The sequence below is a fragment of the Octopus bimaculoides genome, chromosome 2 (genome assembly GCF_046866305.1).
Source record: "Octopus bimaculoides isolate indiv1 chromosome 2, ASM4686630v1, whole genome shotgun sequence".
Lineage (NCBI taxonomy): Eukaryota > Metazoa > Mollusca > Cephalopoda > Octopoda > Octopodidae > Octopus > Octopus bimaculoides.
The window spans coordinates 138,680,554-138,703,868 of NC_142929.1; the positions used below are offsets into that span (position 1 = coordinate 138,680,554).

General features: G+C 38.8%; 1 protein-coding gene across 9 annotated transcripts in view; it reads right to left on the reverse strand.

Annotated features, from left to right (window-relative positions):
• Positions 1-23,315, reverse strand: part of LOC106883547 (uncharacterized) — a 315,156-nt gene that overhangs the window by 282,646 nt on the left and 9,195 nt on the right. For 6 of the 9 annotated variants that reach the window (XM_089347804.1, XM_089347800.1, XM_089347799.1 and 3 more), the window contains 2 exons: positions 22,745-22,950; positions 18,819-18,954 (listed from right to left, as the gene is read on the reverse strand). In XM_089347804.1, the coding sequence (XP_089203930.1) occupies positions 18,819-18,954; positions 22,745-22,907 (299 nt within the window). In that variant the 5' untranslated portion in view covers positions 22,908-22,950. The remainder of the gene's footprint in view (positions 1-18,818; positions 18,955-22,744; positions 22,951-23,315) is intronic. The other 3 variants (XM_089347805.1, XM_089347807.1, XM_089347806.1) reach the window with 1 other exon arrangement.

Below are 23,315 nucleotides of genomic sequence, written 5' to 3' on the forward strand. Positions count from 1 at the left end.
CATTGAATGTTTAAGGTCCAGTGAAGTAACATAGAAATCAAAGAGAACCATAGGCAAAACAAAAACGGTTGGGAATTACTGTACTAGATGAACAGCAACCATTAACACATGACATTTAATCAACACTCATTCATTGCACCATTGTCCTGTATTAAAATTAGACAACAAGACAAAGGCAGGAGTGGGCATAGGCACAGGAGTGACTATAGGTGCAGGAGTGGCTATGTAGTAAGAAGCTTGCTTAACAACCACATGATTCCAGTTTCAGTCCCACTGTGTGGCACCTTGGGTAAGTGTCTTCTATTATAGCCTCGGGCTGACCAAAGCTTTGTGAGTGGATTTGGTAGACGGAAACTGAAAGGCAGCGAGCTGGCACAAACGTTAGCACGCCGGGCGAAATGCTTAGTGGTATGTCGTCTGCCGCTATGTTCTGAGTTCAAATTCTGCTGAGGTCGACTTTGTCTTTCATCCTTTCGGGGTCGATTAAATAAGTACCAGTTACGCACTGGGGTTGATATTATCAACTTAATCTATTTGACTGTCTTTGTTTGTCCCATCTATGTGTAGCACCTTGTGGGCAGTAAAGAAATAAGGAAACTGAAAGAAACCCATCGTATATATGTGTGCGTGTGTGTGTGTTTGTGTATCTGTGTTTGTCCCCCCACCATTGCTTGACAACCGATGTTGGTGTGTTTACATCCCCATAACTTAGCAGTTCGGCAAAATAGTCTGATAGAATAAGTACTAGGCTTACAAAAGAATAAGTCCTGGGGTCGATTAGTTCGGCTGAAGGCAATGCGCCAGCATGTTCACAGTCAAATGACTGAAACCAGTAAAAGAGGTAAATAACTCTGTAACAACTGGAATATGGCACCCCATATCATCACAACAGCAACATGATAACTGTCCAAACATAGGATGTTTTCAGCATTGCAGCAGTAGAATATGATATTTACTTGAAATTTAATTATCTATAAAAGACACTTTCAGCATTTTTTTTTTTTTTTTTTCATTGCAATATTAATTCAACACATTTTACCAATTTGAACTTTTAAAGGAAAATAACATTCAGAAAAAAAAAAAAAAATTATCAACAACAACAACAGTAAATCCTTCAAAAATATGAAAAAAAAAAATTTCATTTTTTCTTTTCTTTCCTTTTTTGGAGATTTTCTAAATTGATATGTATTTAGATTAAGATATGCTTAGACATTCGTTAAAATACTTTGCAAGGAAGAAATAAACAACAAATAAATAAATGTTAGATTTCTATTTGTTTTTTCTAATGGATGAAAAGACTGGAAAAATTCGATAGACACCTTAAAACACCTTAATGTATTTTAAAAGATTTCTAACACTACAATCCATTGGCAGTCACATGATGAAATGTACTTTACATGAGGTTACATGTGATTCTGCTTAAGTATTTCAATATAAACACAATATATTAGTAATGTAATGAGTGACATTTTTTTTCTTTTCATAACCTAAGAAGCAGTGCAATCAGAGCTGAGTGCTTCTATGATATTCTATAGCTTCCACTAAGCTATTAAAATGCAGTATTATATATGTACGTGTGTGTGTGTGTGTGTGTGTATGTGTGTGTATGTGTGTGTGTGTGTATGTGTGTGTGTGTGTGTGTTTGTGTGTGTGTGTGTGTGTATACACTTGTCTTGACATCATGTGATGTTGGTAAACATGTGTCACAATTAGATGAGCAATATTGTTCATTTCGTGTCTTGTGTGAAAGACATGTCTTGCCATGGAGGGAAAATTTAACCTCGTTTTGAAACAGGGGCAGGCACCAAGCTGTGGAAAATATGGTTTAATTGATAAGTTTTAGTGACATCCCTTACCCTCTCTAATCCTTTCTACTGTAGGCACAAGGCCTGAAATAGGGTGGGGAATGGGGTTAGTCAATTACCTCGACCTCAGTGCTCAAATGCTGTTTATTTTATTAACCCTGAAAAGACGAGAGGTAAAAATCGACCTTGGTGGAGTTTGAACTCAGAAAATAAACTTGGACAAAATGCTGCCAAACATTTTACCCAATATAGTTACCCTCTCTAATAACTGCTGATTTTCATAACTTTTAATTACTTGCCCCCCTCCTCACTCCCTCTCTCTCTCTTTCTTTCTCCCTCCTCTCTCTCTCTCTCTATTTCTTTCTTTCTGGTTACTCTTATTTGTCTTATTGACTATCCATCACTTGTACTCTCACTTACCAGCTAGTATCCCCCCTGATCTTCTATACTGCTAGCTGCTATGGTCACTCATTACTGACACCCATCACACTTTCTTACCACAAACCATTTTTATCATTATCCACCTCTCTCTCTCTCTCTCTCTCTATCTCTTTCCTTTATCTACAAAAATGTAACTACCATAAGTGTCTCTCTCCCATTACCCAATGCCATTTCTGTTCTCTCATTACTCTCTGCTTTTACTCTCTCTCTCTCTTCACTTCTCCCACTGCCTATTCCATTCCTTCTTCCTCTTTCCAAACTATCACTCCATTCACTCTCTCTCCATTTTCATACTCTCCTTTCTTTCTCTTTCTCACATATTTCATTCTCTGCAACCATTCTTTCTTCTACTCACTCTGTTGGTAACTTTTGCTCTGAACAAGCAGAGACAATATAGCATAGTGAGAACTGCCTTTTGTTATGCAAAGCACAAGAGAAGCTCACCAGAGCTGGTACCACAATAAAATAGTTTCTGTAAAGAGATTGACAGAAGAGTGTAGACATCATAGATTCAAGGAGACCCTTCAGTTTTATCATTCTTTACTTGTTTCAGTCATTTGACTGTGACCATGCTGGAGCATCACCTTTAGTCGAGAAAATCAACCCCAGAACTTATTGTTTGTAAGCGTAGTACTTATTATATCGATCTCTTTTCGCCGAACCGCTAAGTTACAGGGACGTAAACACACCAGCATCGGTTGTCAAGCGATGGTGGGGGGACAAACACAGACACACAAACACACATACACACACACACACACACACACACACACACACACACACACACACACACATATATATATGGTGCATCAGCATGGCCGCAGCTCTGAGCTGAAACTTTGAAATGAAATGAAAATACAAACATACATATATACAACAGGCTTCTTTCAGTTTCCGTCTACCAAATCCACTCACAATGCTTTGGTCGGCCCGAGGCCATAGTAGAAGACACTTGCTCAAGGTGCCACGCAGTGGGACTGAACCCGGAACCATGTGGTTGGTAAGCAAGCTACTTACCACACAGCCACTCCTGCGCCTATGTTGAGGAGATGACAACCTCTCTAGGACTGGTGTCACAAGGTGCACCCAATACATTCTGTAAAGTGATTGGGGTCAACAAAGGCATCCAGTCATAGAAAACATTAAAATGGACAAAGAAAATGTGGTCTTCTGACTACACCTAGGAGGGTAGTCATCATCATCATCATTTGGCGTCTGTGTTCCCTGCTGGTATGGGTCAGATGGTTTGACAGGAGCTGGAAAGTTGAAGGGTAGCACTAGGCTCTAGTTGTCTGTTTTTGCAAGGTCTCTACAGCTGGATGCCCTTCCTAGCACAAAAACCACTTTACAAAGTGTACTGGGTCCTTTTTAAATGGCACAACCACAGAAGCTTTTTACATGGCACCAGCACAGGTGTTTTATACATGGTGCCAGTATAGATGCTTTTTACATGACACTAGCATGTCCACTGTCATAAATCAATGCGCTATCACCCCCACCCCATGCTCTAGGATGAAAGGCATGGCTGACCTTGGTAGGAATTGAACTCACAACTTAAGAATCCAGAATAAATACTGACTCTGTGTAAAACGCCAGTTTCCCATCTGTCAGGTTTAGTTTCAGAGTCAGGGTATTTTTTTTATTTCATTTTTTTTTATTTGTTTCAGTCATTTGACTGCAGCCATGCTGGAGCACCACCTTTAATCGAGCAAATTAACCCCAGGACTTATTCTTTGTAAGCCTAGTACTTATTCTATTGGTCTCTCTTGCCAAACCGCTAAGTTACAGGGATGTAAACACACCAGCATCGGTTGTCAAGCGATGTTGGGGGGACAAACACAGACACACAAACATATACATACATATATATATATATATATATATATATATATATATATATATATATATAAATATACGATGGGCTTCTTTCAGTTTCCGTCTACCAAATCCACTCACAAGGCTTTGGTCGGCCCGAGGCTATAGTAGAAGACACTTGCCCAAGGTGCCACGCAGTGGAACTGAACCCGGAACCATGTGGTTGGTAAGCAAGCTACTTACCACACAGCCACTCCTTAGTGGAAATTTAAATGTATATTCTTAACCAAAATAACTTACTCCTAGAATCCCTATCTATTCCTAGGAAATTCCAGCTTTGTGTGTTTGCCCAATGAACTATGAAAAGCAAACACATAAACTAGCACGGCTTAAAGTCTCTAGAAAACAGAATAGTCTCTAGAATTGGTAAGGTAGTGATGGTTCACCATATCCAACAATTAAATTAGGAATTGAGAACTGAAGCGATGTGCGTTATTGAACTGTGAGATTAACTAGAAGCTATTATTTCAGGCAGAGTTCTTTATTGAAGGAGAAAGTATTCTATGCCAAGAAATAGTGCTGTCCAAAACCTAGTATCTTCTTTGTTAACAGCTCAACACATGCTGCTTCAGTTCCCATTCACTTGAAAGCAAAATATCTTTATACATTTGTTTAACGTGTTTGCCAAAATATCTCTCAATTTTTATATACATATTTGCCAAAATGTCTCTGTAGTTTTATAAACATATTTGCCAATATATATTTATACTTTTATAAGCATGTTAACCAAAATAGCTTTATATTTAAATAAAAATTCTCTTATTTTTTCATATATTGAATCATTATCAAAACCAATTACTACTAAAATAGTCACAAACAACCGTTAACGAGTGATGCCAGACAGTTAAAATAAAAATCATTTAATATTCAATATTTATTTTCTCTTTAATTATAAACATGAAATGATGAAATCCAAACACTTGAATAAATACAATATAAACTCATTGATAATTCAATATTTGTGACAACTCGAACGAAATTTGAATCACAAATCATTTTTAGTGAGCCCACATTCTAACTTTAATAATATTGTCGTCGTCATCGTCGTCCTCATCATCAACATTTAATGTCCGTTTTCCATGCTGGCATGGGTTAAACAGTTTGACAGGAGTTGGGAAGGCCAGGAGCCATACCAGATACCATCATCTGTTTTGGCATGGTTTCTACAGCTTGATGCCCTTCCTAGCACCAACCACTTTACAGAGTATACTAGTGCTCTTTCCGTAGCACCAGCACCAGTGCTGTCTGTGTGGCACCATCAATGACAGGGTCACCAAATACTTTGCAAGACAAAAACAAAGAAACGTTAATAACATATTTTCATTATTCAAGGCTTTTACACCTGGACTGGTTTAATGCGAAGTAGTGTAAGTAGGTGGGGATTCTGCCCTGGGTGATACTTTCATGAGAGCAACAAACCTAAAAACTGCTCCAGGTGACACTCACTCCAGTTATGTCGCTGTCAATGCCTTAGCATCCATAACATTATAGCTGTCATTTTTGTTGCTCTCAATCTCCAAAAGCTGTCAATCTCCCTAAAAGCACAAAGTTATATGCAAAGGTTTTCAGGCTATGAGCATGCAATACTCTTTACTCTCTCTTTTACTTGTTTCAGTCATTTGACTGCAGCCATGCTGGGGCACAGCCTTTAGTCGAGCAAATCGACCCCAGGACTTATTCTTTGTAAGCCTAGTACATATTCTATCGGTTTCTTTTGCCGAACCGCTAAGTTACGGGGGCCGTAAACACACCACCATCAGTTGTCAAGCGATGTTGGGGGGGACAAACACAGACACACAAACATATACACACACACATACATACATACATACATATATATGTATGTATATATATATATATATATATATATATATATATATATATATATATATATATATATACACACACACACACATATATATGACAGGCTTCTTCCAGTTTCCATCTACCAAATCCACTCACAAGGCTTTGGTCGGCCCAAGGCTATAGTAGAAGACACTTGCCCAAGGTGCCATGCAATGGGACTGAACCTGGAACCATGTGGTGGGTAAGCAAGCTACTTACCACATAGACACTCATTTTTTTCTTGAACTTATCAAGCATGCTCTTTGCTTTTTAAAACTGAAGGGATTTGATTTGAGATTTAGTTACTATTTCTAGCAGATCGAATAGCAACATAAAGGTGCCCAAATTTTCTTTTTGTTGTTGTTATAGAATTTAATGTGAAGGCATATGGCCCAGTGGTTAGGAAGTTGCACTTACGGTCTAGCGATCATGGGTTTCAATCCTGAACCAAAGCAGTGTGTTATGTTCTCAAGCAAAACATTTCATTTCACATTACTGCAGTTCACTCAGATGCGAATGGATCACCCAGTGACAGACTAGCTTTCCGATTGAGGCGGGGGGGGGGGGGGGCATGTTGGCCTGCTTGCTAAGCCAGTGGGGTGGCATCATTCAAAAGCTAAAATGATGCAAAGCGCATAGTGACAAGTGATGTGTAACAACATTCGATAGTCTGGTCTAACAAATGATTGTGTGATGATGTTATAGATATCTTTTCTACTCTAGGCACAAGGCCTGAAATTTTTGGGGAGGGAGGGGCCAGTTGATTAGATCAACCCCCAATATGCAACTGGTACTTAATTTATCGACCCTGAAAGGATGAAAGGAAAAGTCGACTCCGGCGGAATTTGAACTCAGAACATAAAGACAGACAAAATACCACTAAGCAGTTTGCCCAACATGCTAACGTTTCTTATTTCTTTATTGCCCACAAGGGGCTAAACATAGAGGGGACAAACAAGGACAGACAAAGGGATTAAGTTGATTACATCGACCCCAGTGTGTAACTGGTACTTAATTTATCAACCCCGAAACGATGAAAGGCAAAGTCGACCTCAGCGGAATTTGAACTCAGAATGTAACGGCAGATGAAATACCGTTAAGCATTTCGCCTGGCATGCTAACGTTTCTGCCAGCTCGAAACCTTAATGTTATAGATATAATGATGTACACATACAAAATCTATTAAATGCTGAAAGTATTGAAACATGACTCCCGGAGTGATTTGGTGCCAATTTTCCTGTTTCCAAAATGCCGGGTTGCCCTTATCTGATCAACTAATAATGTCTCTGTAGTAATCAGAGTTGTTTGATCAGAGTGTTAAAGGGCTTTACACAAAATAAGCAGTAAAAGCTATTAGCTAATATGTATCAATTATCTATTAAAACAGAATTTGAAATTTCAAGCATTTTATATCTTTATATGTACACTCAGCTGGCAAAAATGAATAGTACCTGTATTTCAAAGGGCCAGCCTTGTCCCACTCTGTGTGACTCTGAATCTCCCTGAGAACTACATTAAGGGTCTTGTATCTGTGGAGTGCTCAGCCACATGTTGGTTAATTTCACAAGCAGGCTGTTCCGTTGATCGAAGGGGCTAAATCGATTACATCAACTCCAATGATCAATCAATGCTATTTTTTTTTTTTTTTGACCCCCGAAAAGATGAAAGACAAAATCGACCTCGGTGGTGTTTGAACTGAGAACGCAAAGATGGAGGAAATGTTGCTAAGCATTTTGCCTGGCGTGACAACATTTCTGCCAGCTCACCGACTTCTTTCATGTTACCATATTGTCAAGCAAAATAACATTTCTATGACAATTCAAATATGAAGATATTAAAACATGACCCATTTTCTCACCAGCTGTTCTCAAACATTTGCGAGAAGATCTTTCAATAAAGCAGGATGTTGTTTAGTTTACTAAACAATATGCATTGTTGCTTATAACAACATGCAGACGCAGGATATAATTGAATCAACTGGAACCCTTATCGTCGCAACCGACGGACAGCCATTCAGTGACTTTGTTACTGTCTCCTATGAGATCTTTTATCTTTTACTTGTTTCAATCATTAGGCTATGGCCATGCTGGGGCACCATCTTGAAGAATTTTAGTTGAACAAAGCAACCCCAGTACTTGATCTATCGGTGTCTTTTGCTAAACCGCTAAGTTACAGGGACATAAACACATCAGCACCGGTTGTGAAGTGGTGGTGGTGGTGGGAGACAGCACAAATATAAAGATACAGCATCTACCCACACACACACATGCACACACACACATATGTATATACACGCAATGACTAGTGACCGAGACCTTTGGTGATGTGCTCTGCTTAAGAGGACCCATCAAGCCAAGTGCACCTGCGCTGGTGGCACATGAAAATTTAACCTTTGAACGTTGGGCCTCACGGAGGCAAAGTGCCAGAGTTCCTTTCGAGTGTTAGGCCTCATGGAGGCAAATTGGCTGAGTTCCTTTCAAATGTTGGGCTTCATGGAGGCAAGGTGGCTGAGTTCCTTTTGAGTCTTGGACCTCATGAGGACAATGACCAAGGCCTTTAGCATTATGTCATACTTGAGAAGAAGACCTATCAAGCCGAGCAAAATCACAGTCATGGTAGATATCAGTGTCACACAAATGGCACCTGTGCCGGTGGCACATAAAAGCACTCATTACACTCCTGGAGTGGTTGGCATTAGGAAGGGCATCTAGCCATAGAAAACCATGCCAAATCAAACTGGAGTCTGGTGCAGCCTTCCAAAGAGTACATCAGCCGAAACGTTGTGTTAACAAGAAACAAGATGAGGACAAATATCCGTCAAATGTAAATAATGTAAATAATTAACACATTATAGACATCAGTTAATATCTGCTGTAGTAGTTGTTTTTTCATGTATGTGGGTGTGTAAAATAGCTAATTTTGCAAAAAGCTGCTTAGCTCGAGGGAAACGTGCATTTAATAATCTGTCTGAAGTTTGTAACTTTTACTTCAATACATGACTGATACTAGTTAGCGACTACTAGTTTTTTTGTTTGTTTGTTTTTCTAGCTGCAATCTAAGAACTACGTGAGAACAACCTAGAGATATTTCACATGCAGCTAACCAATCAAGTATTCTATCAATAGCCACAAATAAACTGCCCAGGAATATTTCAACCAACCAAGCAGTCTATCAGGAACAACATATGAACAATCCACAAACAGTTCGCATATATCCAACACTGAGAATGCTCACAAGTCCTAGATTCTAATACCAGAAGCAAATGGCAGTGGTTCTTTACCCAAGTATGGGTGGGGAGCCCTCTCTGTTTTTATTTTGCCTCTTGTTTATATTTTATACTTACATGTTGTTTTGGTTGCAAAAAGCAGCCCTCGTAGATAAAATATTTGATATCTCACCAATGTTTGACTGTAACAATAACAGTCTAGAGAGAGAATGTGGTCTTGGTTTGTCCTGTTTTTATGACTCAGCTACTGAATCAGATTATGAATAGGATACGTGTGCAAGATAAGCATGGGTATAGTAATGTTGAGTTTGGCAGTAAAAATAAGTTATTTACATTTGACGGATATTTGTCCTCATCTTGTTTGTTGTTAACACGTTTCGACTGATATACCCTCCAGCCTTCATCAGGTGTCTTGGGGGAAATTTCGAACCTGGATTCTCATTCCTAAGATATTTTTTGATGCTATAATTATTATTATTATTATTATTATTATTATTATTATTATTATTATTATTGAGTGAGAGAGAGCAGTGCATGCCATCAAAGTGACACTGGCGTAAAATATACAAAACCCAGTATGCCCATCATGACTACCTGTCTGATAAGAATCATCAGGCACATGCATCACAACCATATGTGCGTGACATGGTAATCTCATATCAAGATAAACAGCGCATGACCTCGCAGGTGGGGCCCAGTTAGAATTTTCTTCAGGTCGAGTAGCCCATCCCGCTCAAAAGGTCCCTGAATAAGGTTTGTTTAAGGATTTTGAGCAAAACACCCATGTTTCCAAAGGTGAATTATTCAAACCCCAAAGAATTCCTCTCAACACATGGCTATGATACTCCCTCACTACTTCTGCTTGTGATCAGAGATGCACATATCATCAGCCGCCAAGGGACATGCTCAACTGGTTAAGGTCAAACAACTGACAAGCAAATCTGTGGTATTGAGCAGAATATTTGCTGTAGCCCATCTTTTATACCAAGACAAAACAATGTACATGATAACACTTCCAATCAATTAAGATCAGAAGCCATGAGAGCCACTACCTGGTACTGCATCCGGATTATTATTATTATTATTATTATTATTATTATTATTATTATTATTATTATTATTATTGTTGTTGTTGTGGTGGTGGTGGAGGCGCAATGGCCCAGTGGTTAGGGCAGCCGACTCGCGGTCATAGGATCGCGGTTTCGATTCCCAAACTGGGCGTTGTGAGTGTTTATTGAGCAAAAACACCTAAAGCTCCACGAGGCTCCGGCAGGGGATGGTGGTGAACTCTGCTGTACTCTTTCACCACAACTTTCTCTCACTCTTACTTCCTGTTTCTGTTGTGCCTGTAATTCAAAGGGTCAGCCTTGTCACATTGTGTCATGCTGAATATCCTCGAGAACTACGTTAAGGGTACACATGTCTGTAGAGTGCTCAGCCACTTGCACATTAATTTCATGAGCAGGCTATTCCGTTGATCGGATCAACTGGAACCCTCGACGTCATAAGCGATGGAGTGCCAACAACAACAATTATTATTATTATTATCATTATTATTATTATTATTATTATTATTATTATTATTCAGGTCACTGTCTGGAATCAAACTCGGAATCTTGGGGTTAGTAGCCCATGCTCTTAACCACTATGTCATATACCCATGGGAATAAGGTGTAGTGACAGTGACACCTCTGACAATGCAGATGACATCTCTGCGAATAACTGGAGACATGTAAGAGACTTGAAACTCCTAGTTATGAATGAATTTGTTGGTCAAGATGGACCTGTACGAACACCAACTAAACCTAAGCCAATTGATTAGTGCTGGGCTTTCACTTAAGGATTACCTCGACAGACACCAATAAATAGTTTGCCCACTATTTAGTAGGTCCTACTTAACTATACAGTAAATCCCACATAACCCATGCAGGAAATAATGGGATCACTTCAAAAACATTCCAAAATGCATTTGTAGCAACCATGTGCTTGAAATATAATGAGCAATTTGCAGGTTTGCTTTTGAAAATAGGATTCATAAGTAAACATGCCATAGAGCAATACCCAGGATACAAATTCTCTGAAAATTATTCATCTGTATCACAAGGATTTGAAAAATTATCTGCCTACAAAAGAGTTAAATATTTTCGTTTTTTTTGTTTCATGAATTTTTAGAGGTTTATCAGAGAGTTGTTTCAAATTTGATTGTAGAATGAATGTGTCCCATGAGCAAAGAGTTCTTCATTCCTGCTGTGTATATAACAAGCCAACACACAAAGAAAGTGAATTGTTAGTTGTGTAAATTGATTTATAATGAGGAAGAGAAAAAGCTGAATGTTTCAAGCAGAATAGGATCAGGGAGAGATATAAAATGTTTTCATGAGGCATAAAATAAATAGACTGGCAGGGAGAATTGAGAAAGAGGGCAGTAGATTAAATAGGGAAGAATAAGAAAAGTGAAGCAAAGAAAATAATGAAGAAGAGGAAGGGAAGTGGATCACAAATCAGTCCAGTAATAACAAGAAAAATGGAAATATAATCAACAAGAATCTTGGAAAATTTAAAAAGTAAAAACAAAGAGTGGGTGGCATATTTGAAAAATGCAGAAGGAAAAAGGGTAAATTTTGAAAATCAAGCAAAAGTGTTAGGGTCAAGAAAGCACGAAGAAAGCATAATAGGGTTGTCAAAATGGAAATATTGGGTCATCCTATAAATAATGCGGTTCTTTTTATACTTCTTTTATTTTTCAAAATTAAGATAAATAAAAGTTCTTTTTTAATCTGAAATATACTCTCCTTCATTTTCTACAATGCTCTTCCATCTATCTGGTAGACTTGCAAGGCCCCTCTTCCAAAATCCACTTATCCTTGATGAAGATACTCTTCCAGTATTGTTCTGACCTCATCTACAGAATTCATACTTTTTCCATCCAAATGATTTTGAAGACTGCAGAATAAATGATAATCAGATGGGGCAATGTCCAGCAAATATGGTAGGTGGGGCATCGTTTCCCATTCAAACTGCTCCAGTCTTTTGAATATCACCCTTGCTGTATGTGGCTGAGCGTTATCCTGATGGAAGAACACCTTTCATCTTCAAACCAAAGATGGTCATCTTCCTTCTAGTGCAGGTGTCGATGAATGGTTGAATGACCAAATCCCAGCTTCTCTGCTAGTTCCTCAACAATTGCCATGGCATTTTGTTCCACCAGGGTTTGCAAAATGTCCTCATCAAGCTCTATAGATCTTCCAGGACAAAGTTCATCTTCTAGGCTGTAGTTTCCGGCTTGGAATTTCTGGAACCACTGTTGACACTGGCTTACACTTATTGTCCGATCCCCATATACTGCATTAATATTCCTCGCACTTTCTGTTGTGTTGTTGCGTTTATTGAACTCATAAAGCAAAATATGCCAAATATGCTCTTTTGTCACTTCTATTATAGCTTTGATAAAATAACTGTTAAAATCGAACTGCACTCTTCAAAACTTTCACTAAGAATAAGTACAAGGTAAAATTACTACCTGCTTTTATAGCAAGTTGATGCAGGTAGTTTATCCCATCCCCCTCTGACTTTTAGTTCATGCAATTGAAAAAAAAATACATTATTTATGGGATGAACCAATATATATATATATATATATATATATATATATTGGATAATGTTCTGAAGAATGACCTCAGGAAGGTGAACCTTTTAGGCGAGATGACAAAGGACTGAGATACCTGGTGCCGGGTTGTACTCAAGAAGACCCGTACTCAGCATCAAAAGTGTTAAGACTGAACCTTCAGGTGGTAAAAAGAGCTCATGGCAGTGCCACAATAACGCACCCATGTGCTCATTTATCACTTCCATTATAGCTTTGAAAAAAATAACTGTTAAAATCGAACTGCACTCTTCAAAACTTGCACTAAGAATAAGCACAAGGTAAAATTATTACCTGCTTTTATAGCAAGTTAATGCAGGTAGTTTATCCCATTCCCCTCATCATCATCATCATCATCGTTTAACGTCCGCTTTCCATGCTAGCATGGGTCCGACTTTTAATTCATGCAATTGAAAAAAAAACACATTATTTATGGGATGACCCAATATGTTACCTCTTTTATTACTCTGTTTCTGTTGAAACACACTGCCTTTGTCTCAGTTTTAGAAATGAAGAATTTACTAAAAGAACTTTGTTGCTATGAAGCTAGCATTTGGAAGATTTTAATTTAGACCACTTTAAAAAAAAGGAAGTTTGTATCTGAGAACCAGCAGCTTTCTCAGGCAGGTTGGAATCAAACAGGATTTGAAAGGATAATGAGAAGCATTCATTACTTCTTGTAAGCAAGGAAGTTCCTAATGTAAGCATGAGGTGTTTTACTCTACATTTGTTTGTAAAGGATGAGCTGTAGTGTAAGTAGATCCCATAAACTGGGAAGTGGTTCCAAGGAGTGACCTTGTGCATTGACCTTTTATGCAATCACTTAACTTTTCTAAAAGTAAAAAATTTTCTTTTTTAAGTCCCAAATTTCAGAAACAGTCTGCTTTGAAATAGAAATGAAAATGGCCACAAATAGATGGTTCACTAAAACGCTCCATTTCCTGAATACTATCTTGTCATGATGTGATTGGTGTCACGCAGAGCTGATAACCTCTCTAGAAATATTGATAATTCACTTTTAAAGTGGTTTGTTATATATTTGCTTTTGAAAACAACAGCTTTTGTGAAAAACGAAAATAAAATTAAGCTTTCAATTAATAACCATGAATGTAAAACAAATAGAATTATGCTAGCAAAGAAAGTTCTCAGTATCCTGAATTTTGTGGCGTAATTTCATTTCTCGACAAGATAAATTTAATTTTGTAATATACCTAACACTCTTGGGAAAGGTATGAAAATCACAACTCCCATGTTGATCCCATGTCATAAATTATGCTATGTGGAGGAAAGCAGTGGAGACAAGATGTAACAGGAGAGTCACTTCATGACTTAACTGTGTCAAAGCAATCATTAGAACCACACACTTTAATATTTCAGCTGAATTACTCAATATTTTCTTGTACAGACACTTGAGTATTTTAAACCAGCAGAAGAGAGAGACTCTTTTAATGCTTTCTTATCATTTTTGTCTTGCTGTCTCTCTCTCTCTCTCTCTCTCTCTCTCTCTCTCTATCTATCTATCTGTTTTTTCACCAACATTGAAATGTTTTGTTGTCTTCTCTCAATTTCTCTCAATTTCTCTATTTCTCTCCCTCATTCAATCTGTATTTCTGTGGTTATTCCCCTATATTTATCTCTCTCTCTCTCTCTCTCTTTATTTTTCTCCGTCTACCAATCCTCACTTTGCTCACACACTTGCACATGACATATCCATCTGTTTCACTGAAGCTAATAGCTTAAAGCATGAATAATCTCAGAAAGAAAATACATTTCTATGATACGGAAAGAGCAACACCAGGTAATAAAACTATATAATAGCAATGTGCACGTACATATGTGGACACATATTTACAAACACTTGCTTGTATATTCAGAGTGTGTGTAAGTGCATCCATGTGCATGAGTGTATCTGTGTGTGTGTGTGTGTGTGAATGAGTGTATCTGTGTGGGTGTGAGGGAGTATATCTGTGTGTATGTGTGTGCGTGTAAGTGTATTGATGTGTGTGAGTGTCTGTGTGTGTGTGAGTGTATCTGTGTGTGTGTGTGTGTAAATGTATCCATGTGTGTGAGTGGATCTGTGCATATGTGAGTGAGTGTATCTGTATGTGTAAGTGTATCCATGTGTGTGTAAGTGTATCCATGTGTGTGTGTAAGTGTATCTATGTGTGTGTGTAAGTGTATCCATATGTGTATGTATTTGTGTGTGTGTGTGAATGTGCATGCATGCATATGTGTGTGTGTATGTGTGTTGTACATATACTCAACAACAATCAATAAAACAGTTTTGGTAGAATTGCAGATAATGCTTAAATAAGCAATACAGACAATATAGATTAGTAATAGTGAGTCAATGGTCTCACTAAAGATTTCCTGACATATAAGTGCAAGAAGTCAAATGAAAAAAGAATAGAAAAAAACAGACTAAAAAAAAAATAAAATAAAATAAAATAATATAAAAACTACAAAAGCACAAATGCCAGCCAGAGGAAGTACTCTTCAATAAGAATGAGACTGACAGACAATTTAGCTGAATGAGATTCCAATGTAGATGTATTCTTTCTGAAGAGGAGCAGATGGAATTAAAAGGAAACAATTCAAATTGCGGCACACGTACGAACAAAGATAAAAATCAGGAAGGTCAGAGATGCATAATATGTTTCCAGGATGTGTTAGGGATGTCGTTTCACACCAACAGAAATATTTCTGGTTTATCAAGTGTAATTATTCATCCTCTGCATTGAATGTCTGCTTTTCCATACTTGCATGAATCAGATAGAATTTATTGAGTCAGATTTTCTACAGCTCAATACCTTTCTGTCACCGACCGCCACCTGTTTTTAAATAAGGTAATATGTTTTTTCCTCCCGGGGCCAGACATCGAAGACAGGAGATAAACAACATTATTTGTATGATGGTGGTGCTCATTTACATCCATCGTCTTAACCCATTAAGTCCCACTGTCCTATAAATAGGAGGCTAAATGAAATTATTAGAGAGAAAAGTTGGACCTAAGAAGCATCAGCTGTGATGTGCAAGAGAGACGATTGCGCTGGTATGGTCATTTGGCGAGAATGGATGAGGATAGCTGTGTGAAAAAGTGCCACAGCCTTGCAGTTGAGGGCACCTGTGGAAGAGGTAGATCCAGGAAGACCTGGGATGAGGTGGTGAAGCACAACCATCGAACATTAGGCCTCACCAAGGCAATGACTAGTGACCAAGACCCAACACTTAAAAGGAACTCAGCCACTTTGCCTCCATCAGGTCCAACACTCGAAAGGTGTTCTTTACATGCTACCAGCATGGGAGACAGAACCTCCTTTTTTATCCTCACTTTCCTTTCCAAGTGAAACTCGAAAAAGTTTGAGAAGAGCTTGGCCAAAGAAGAGTGTATTTGTCTATCAATCTGGTGCACCACGCAACCTCTTTCACTAAGGCAACCAGACAAATAAGCACTGCCTGGGACGACCTTCACAATGGTTCAGCTGATAATAATAATCTTTTCTGCTATAGGGACAAGGCAAGAAATTTGGTGGCAGGGGTATCATCTATTACATCAACCCCAGTACTCAGCTGATACTTGTATTATTGACTCTAAAAGGATGCAACACAAAATTGACCTCGGCAGTATTTGAACTCAGAACATTAAAGACAAACAAAACGCCACTAAGCAATTTGTCCAGCATGCTAGTTGTTCTGCCACTTATGCCATGTTCATTACTATCATCATCATCATCATCATCATTTAACGTCCGCTTTCCATGCTAGTATGGGTTGGACGATTTGACTAGGGACTGGCAAAGCAGATGGCTACACCGGACTCCAATCTATTCTGGCAGAATTTCTACAGATGGATGCCCTTCCTAATGCCAACCACTGCGAGAGTGTAGTGGGTGCCTTTTACGTGCCACTGGCATGAGGGCCAGTCCCACAGTACTGGCAACGGCCACGCTCAAATGGTGTTTTTTTATGTGCCACCTGCACAGGAGTCATCCAATGCTTTGTTCACATGCCACCGGCACAAGTGCCAGTAAGGCGAAGCTGGAAACTATCGCGCTCAAATGGTGCTTTTTATGTGCCATCGGCATGGTTTTACATGTCACCAGCACAGTTTTACAAATATACTGGCAAGGACCACCTTCTTCTCCCCTTACAGCTTCTCTTCCAAGTGCAACTTGAAAATGTTGGTGAGGACTTGACAGAAAAGAATAGTCTCTATCTTTAGTCCTTTCAGTCTTATTTATCATTCATCCTCTTTTACCATAGCCACCTGCCTGTGATGTTCAGACACTGAATGGATACATGCAAATGGCTTCATCACTCTGCTTGACCCATCGATGGCACTTCTTTTCTTGTTGAGTTTATCTGGAACTAGTAATGCATTTTGGCATCACTATCAGGCTAAAGATTTCTGGAAAATATCCATAATCCTCTGACCAAAAGTCTACTGGAACAGAACCAGCAGGTCAGTCGCTTTGATGCTCACATTTTTATCAGAACACCATCGCTAGTTTTCCTTAAATTGCCAGCACTGATGTCCCACCAAACACACTGTACAACTGGCTTTGAGTGCCTGGCAATAATCTAGATGCTAGGTGCCCTGTTTTGATCTTTCTAAGACCTTGAACTGTAATTCTGTCAAAGAGAAAAGCTGTGGAAGGTTGCAGCCAGCAAGGGAAACCCACATCTGCCCACCCTCAAGGAATCTTTGTAGATACCATAGTCTCAAAATATGTCTTTGCATCGACAAACCTCCCAGTAGAGGATCTGACATCACCTGATCAGCAAAAGAGCAAACATTCTACATTTGATGTGAGAGAACTGAAGCAACGAGTGACAGATAAATAATAACCATAATCAAGCAGAACAATCTGGTGCCTGAAGTAGTTGCATGCTGTCAACTTAATGTGACAGTCCCTTGAAGGGAATAATACTACTGTTGGTTAGACCTAGGAAGCGGTGCTGCTTCCTAGGTCTAACCAACAGTAGTATTATTCCCTTCAGGGGACTGTCACATTAAATTAACAGCATACAACTACTTCATCGTATCGCTACTCCATAAATCTCTCTGAGAGATTTAGAAATGTATTATTTCTAAATTTGAAATCAGTGAATGTATTTCACTAGAATTATTATACGTTTACAAAAGCTTGACGGGCATCTTCAACTAGCAGGGTATCCTACTCCAGACTGATGATGAGCAAAGACTCAGAAGCATGTCTCTGGATGCAGGTTTGGCTGGGTAGAGGTGCTTGTCTCCCCCTTGTAAACATAAGGACACAGGAAATGTGTCAAGGTCAACAGGAAGTGGGGCTGCTTCCTAGCTCTAACCAACAGTAGTATTATTCCCTTCAAGGGACTGTCACATTAAGTTGACAGCATACAACTATTTCATCGTATCACTACTTTTACTCTTTTACTTGTTTCAGTCATTTGACTGTGGCCATGCAGGAGCACCGCCTTTAGTCAAGCAAATCGACCCCAGGACTTATTCTTTGTAAGCCTAGTACTTATTCTATTGGCCCCTTTTGCTGAACCGCTAAGTTACGGTTGTCAAGCGATGGTGGAGGGACAAACACAGACACACAAACATACACCCACACATATATATATATATATATATACATATATATAAGATAGGCTTCTTTCAGTTTCCGTTTACCAAATCCACTCACAAGGCTTTGGTCGGTCCAAGGCTATAGTAGAAGACACTTGCCCAAGGTGCCAAGCAGTGGGACTGAACCCGGAACCATGTGGTTCGTAAGCAAGCTACTTACCACACAGCCACTCCTACTACTGCTTAAATCTCTCCGAGAGATTTAGAAATGTATTATTTCTAAATCTGGTGCCTATGGCAAATATATTCAAATAATAACATTCAAACTAAATTGTCAATAATTGATAATCTAATGTTACAACCAAAATGAAAATCACTCTACTTTAATAGAATAATTTGAAAGATAAAAAAGGAAAGTATTTTGCTTACCTCTGATTTGTCAGTGATTTGGATTTCATTAGAGCAATACGTTTCCAAAATTTACAATTGGCGTGCTTCACTGGTGTGTAGTTATTTTTCAGTGCAACCGAACTTGCTAAATCTAATACTGGTATTGGAGCTATAACTACAAAGAATAAACATTAGAAGGCAATAAAGTTTGGATAGATTTGAATGTCTGGTTTGCGTGTATGTGCATACAAGCAAACGCAAGTGTGTGTGTGTGTGTGTGTTTATGTGTGTGTGTGTTCATGTGTATGTTCACATGTGTATGTTTGTGGGAGTGTCTGTGTGTGTGTTCGTGTGAGTGGTGTGTGTGGGTCAGTGTGCATGTGTTAGTGTGTGTGTGCATGTGGGTGTGTTCATGTGTGTGGTGTGTGTGCTTATGTATGTGTGTGTGGTGTGTGTGTTCGTGTGTGGTGTGTGTGTTCGTGTGTGGTGTGTGTGCTTATGTATGTGTGTGTGGTGTGTGTGTTCGTGTGTGGTGTGTGTGTTCGTGTGTGGTGTGTGTGTTCGTGTGTGGTGTGTGTGTTTATGTGTGTGTGTGTGCATGTGTGTGTTCTCGTGTGTGTGTTTGTGTGCATGTGATGTGTGTCTGTGTGTGTATGGGTGCATGTGCATGTGCGTGCGTCTGAGTATGTGTGTATGCATAGAAAGAAACAATTTTTCTGTTTGTGTAACAGAGTAATGTAACAAAAACAGTTTTTATCAAATTGATTCTTATAAATTAGATAAAATGCCAGAATTTCTCTACCCTGCTGATGGAGGTTCATCTTATTCTATGTTATTTGCATCCATATGGTCGCATATTATGATGAACTAAATCTACCAACATTATTATGGATCGCCAAACTTCCAGAAACGGCTGTTGGACTTATAACATCTTTCTTTCACTCCTTTTCTCTGTGCTCTGTGTAAGTTGGACCTATTAATTTAAATATCTATATATTTAGAGCGTGACACCATTTGAGCATGACCAATGCCAGTACCGCCTGACTGGCATCCATGTCGGTAGCACATAAAAACCATCATTCAAGTGTGGTCGATGCCAGTGCTGTTTGAAAGGGTCTCGTGCTGGTGGCGTGTAAAAAGCACTGCTACACTCTCAGAGTGGTTGGCATTAGGCAAGGCATCCAGCTGTAGAAGTAAAATAACTCAGATTGGAGCCTGGTGCAGCCTCCCAGTTTGCTAGTCCTCAGTCAAACCGTCCAACCTATGCCAGTATGGAAAGCAGACATTAAACGACAATGTGGATGATGATCATACATAAAAATTCATCATCTGGAAGTTTCCACCTTTTGTTTTCTCTCATTTTGCATGTACACATATATACATATTTTGTATTTGATGTATTTAATATATTTAAAAGATCTGATGTGTCTAATTTGTTATCCACATAATTGCTTCTATAGCCACTCAACTTGATCCCTCTCATAAGCCTTTCTTTACCCCATGGAATTGATCCCTGTAAAGACATTGGAGTCTAAGTTTGAATCTTCGGAGCACTACCAACATGTAGGAAAAGAATGGGAAGTAATTCCATTTGCTGCACCCAGTGTAAGCTATGGATGGACAAGAGATGCAGTGGAATTGCTGGTAGGTCAACAGATAAGGTAACTTTCATGTGTGGCAGATGCACAAGAATGGTAAGTACTAAGAGTGTAAGGTAGTGAGCTGGTAGAAACATTAGCACACCAGGCGAAATGCTTAGCGGTATTTCGTCTGCCATTACGTTCTGAGTTCAAATTCCGCTGAGGTTGACTTTGCCTTTGATCCTTTCTGGGTCGATAAATTAAGTACCAGTTTCGCACTGGGGAGTCGATGTAATCAACTTAATCCCTTTGTCTGTCCTTGTTTGTCCCCTCTATGTTTTAGCCCCTTGTGGGCAATAAAGAAACACGTACTAAGAGCATGAGGGACTTAGACTCTCTTAGATGCCCAGGAGGCTCTCTTGAGATAGCAGATAGTTTTTGCTACTTAGGTGACCAAATTAGTAATGGTGGCGGATGCTCTGAAAGTATTGTTTATAGAATAACAACCGGATGGAAGAAGTTCAGAGAGCTACTACCACCATTTGCAACAAAAGGACTTTCTCTCTCAGAGTGAAAAGTAGAATGTATGATGCTTGTGTATGAATGGTTATACTCCATGGTAGAGAGACATGGGCTCTGAATGTAAAGAACATGTGTAGGTTGGAGAGGAATGAAGGTAGTATGCTCTGTTGGATATGCAACATCAGAGTGCATGACCAATAAAGCACAATTGTGTTGAGAGAAAAGTTAGGCATAAGAGGAATTAGATGCAACTTGCAGGAGAGGAGAATGTGTTGGTTTGGACATGTGAGGCGTATGAGTAAAGACATCTGTATATAGAAGTGCCTGTCAATGAAAGTGGATGGCACCTGTGGAAGAGGAAAACCCAGGAAGACATGGAATCAAGTGGTGACACACACGAACACACTCCTCTATAGCAAGACACCTGTCTCTGTCTCTCTGTCACATTTCAACCTTTCATCATCTGTAAATTTCAACTATATATATGCAAATATATATCTATATATGATAGAAAAAATTCGTTATCGGTATAAAGATAGCATAAACAAGTATAAAAATGGAGAAAATATGTTGAAATCAAAATTGAATTTAATACAAAATCGAATATGTATGGATCCTTCTAAAGGTTTGAATTGTTCTTTCTAGACAGACAGACAGACAGACAGACAGACTGACTGACTGACTGACTGACTGACTGACTGACTGACTGACTGACTGACTGACTGACTGACTGACTGACTGACTGACTGACTGACTGACTGACTGACTGACTGACTGACTGACTGACTGACTGACTGACTGACTGACTGACTGACTGACTGACTGACTGACTGACTGACACACACACACACACACACACACACACACACACACACACACACACACACACACACACACGTATGTATGTATGAGTGTATAAAGGGCTGAGCTGAGCTGAGCTTCAATATCAGATTTGGTATGGTTTAGAGGCTGAAGTATGTTAGAAAGAGAAGCCCAAGTGTTTGATATATAGGAAATACATGGCTGTTCCACATTATACAAGGATGGGTCTGAGTAGCTGGCATTCCATTCCTTCCCATGACACCATCTGAGCAACAAAGTGATGTCATTTTTGTATTCCCAGTGAACAATATACCCTGTAACTCTGTATGGTTTGGAAACCAATGGAATTATAAATCCTTTACTAGCAAAACGGATAAGGACAGTTGACAGGAAGGGTATCCAACCATAAAATGCAGCTTCAATAAGTTTTCATCCAACCCATACCAGCATGGAAAAATGAATGTAAATCAAAAACAAGCAAACATAATACGATGTAAATGAGAGAAAATTCATAATTTTGATTAGGTTCATGCTGTATAAGGTTCCAATAGATCGACAGGATGATTCATTGGTGGACCCATACATATTTCTTCTAGGTCATTATAACCTTGAAAGTATTTTAAAACAAGACTAGAAATATTTTCTTACACAGAATTAATGACCTAATGATTAGATAAGACGAACAGTTGAGATGATCAAGTCACTTAGCCACAAAACATATCCTGCTATACATCTGACTGGCGATTATTATTATTTCACGTTTTTTTTTCTCTATCTAAACTCAACATATCTATGTTTAGATTTCATCTTCAAAGTGCATTTGTTTTCTTTTTACCCCACTATTTTCTTTATTTTTTCCTATCTCATTAGTTTTCTTTTCTGTCTTATATTCTTTACCAGCCAGCCATCTAGCCAGCCAAGAGATTAATCAAATTAAATCTAATCAATACAATATAGTTATCATTTCATTGAAACCATATCTCAAATTATTCATCAGTTTAAAAAAAAAACATCTATGATACCAAATCAATTATCACATACTTTCGTTATCTTTGATGATTTGGTCTCCATTATGTGACGTTTGTGAACATTTTCCTTGTGTATTCACAGGACAGCAATATTCTATTTTATTTGCAGATTTCCAACAATAAGGATGTTGGCAAAGTGGACTGCAGCATGTTTGGCTTATGAACAAAGTATCCATGGCTGCAAGTCTTCTAATGTTTCCAAGAAATCACTGATTTATACTGAAAAGTGAAGAAGAACAAACTGATGGAAAAAGAGGGGAAAAGAAAAAGAACAACACAAACGAAAATGTTTATTGAAGGATTCCGTTGGTAACGGCAAACAAAATCAAACTATCGAATAAGCATGAAAATGCATCATTGTCGATGGCATCAACACCAACACCAATACCAACACCACTAGCTCCGCTGCTACCCCCACAACCACCGCTACTATCACCACTACCACCATCATCATTACCAATACCGCCACCACAACCACAACCAGCATCACTGTTACCATCATCATCATCATCATTTTCCTCATCATCACCACCACCACTACCACTATCGCTACTACCACCACAACAACCACCACCACCAGCACC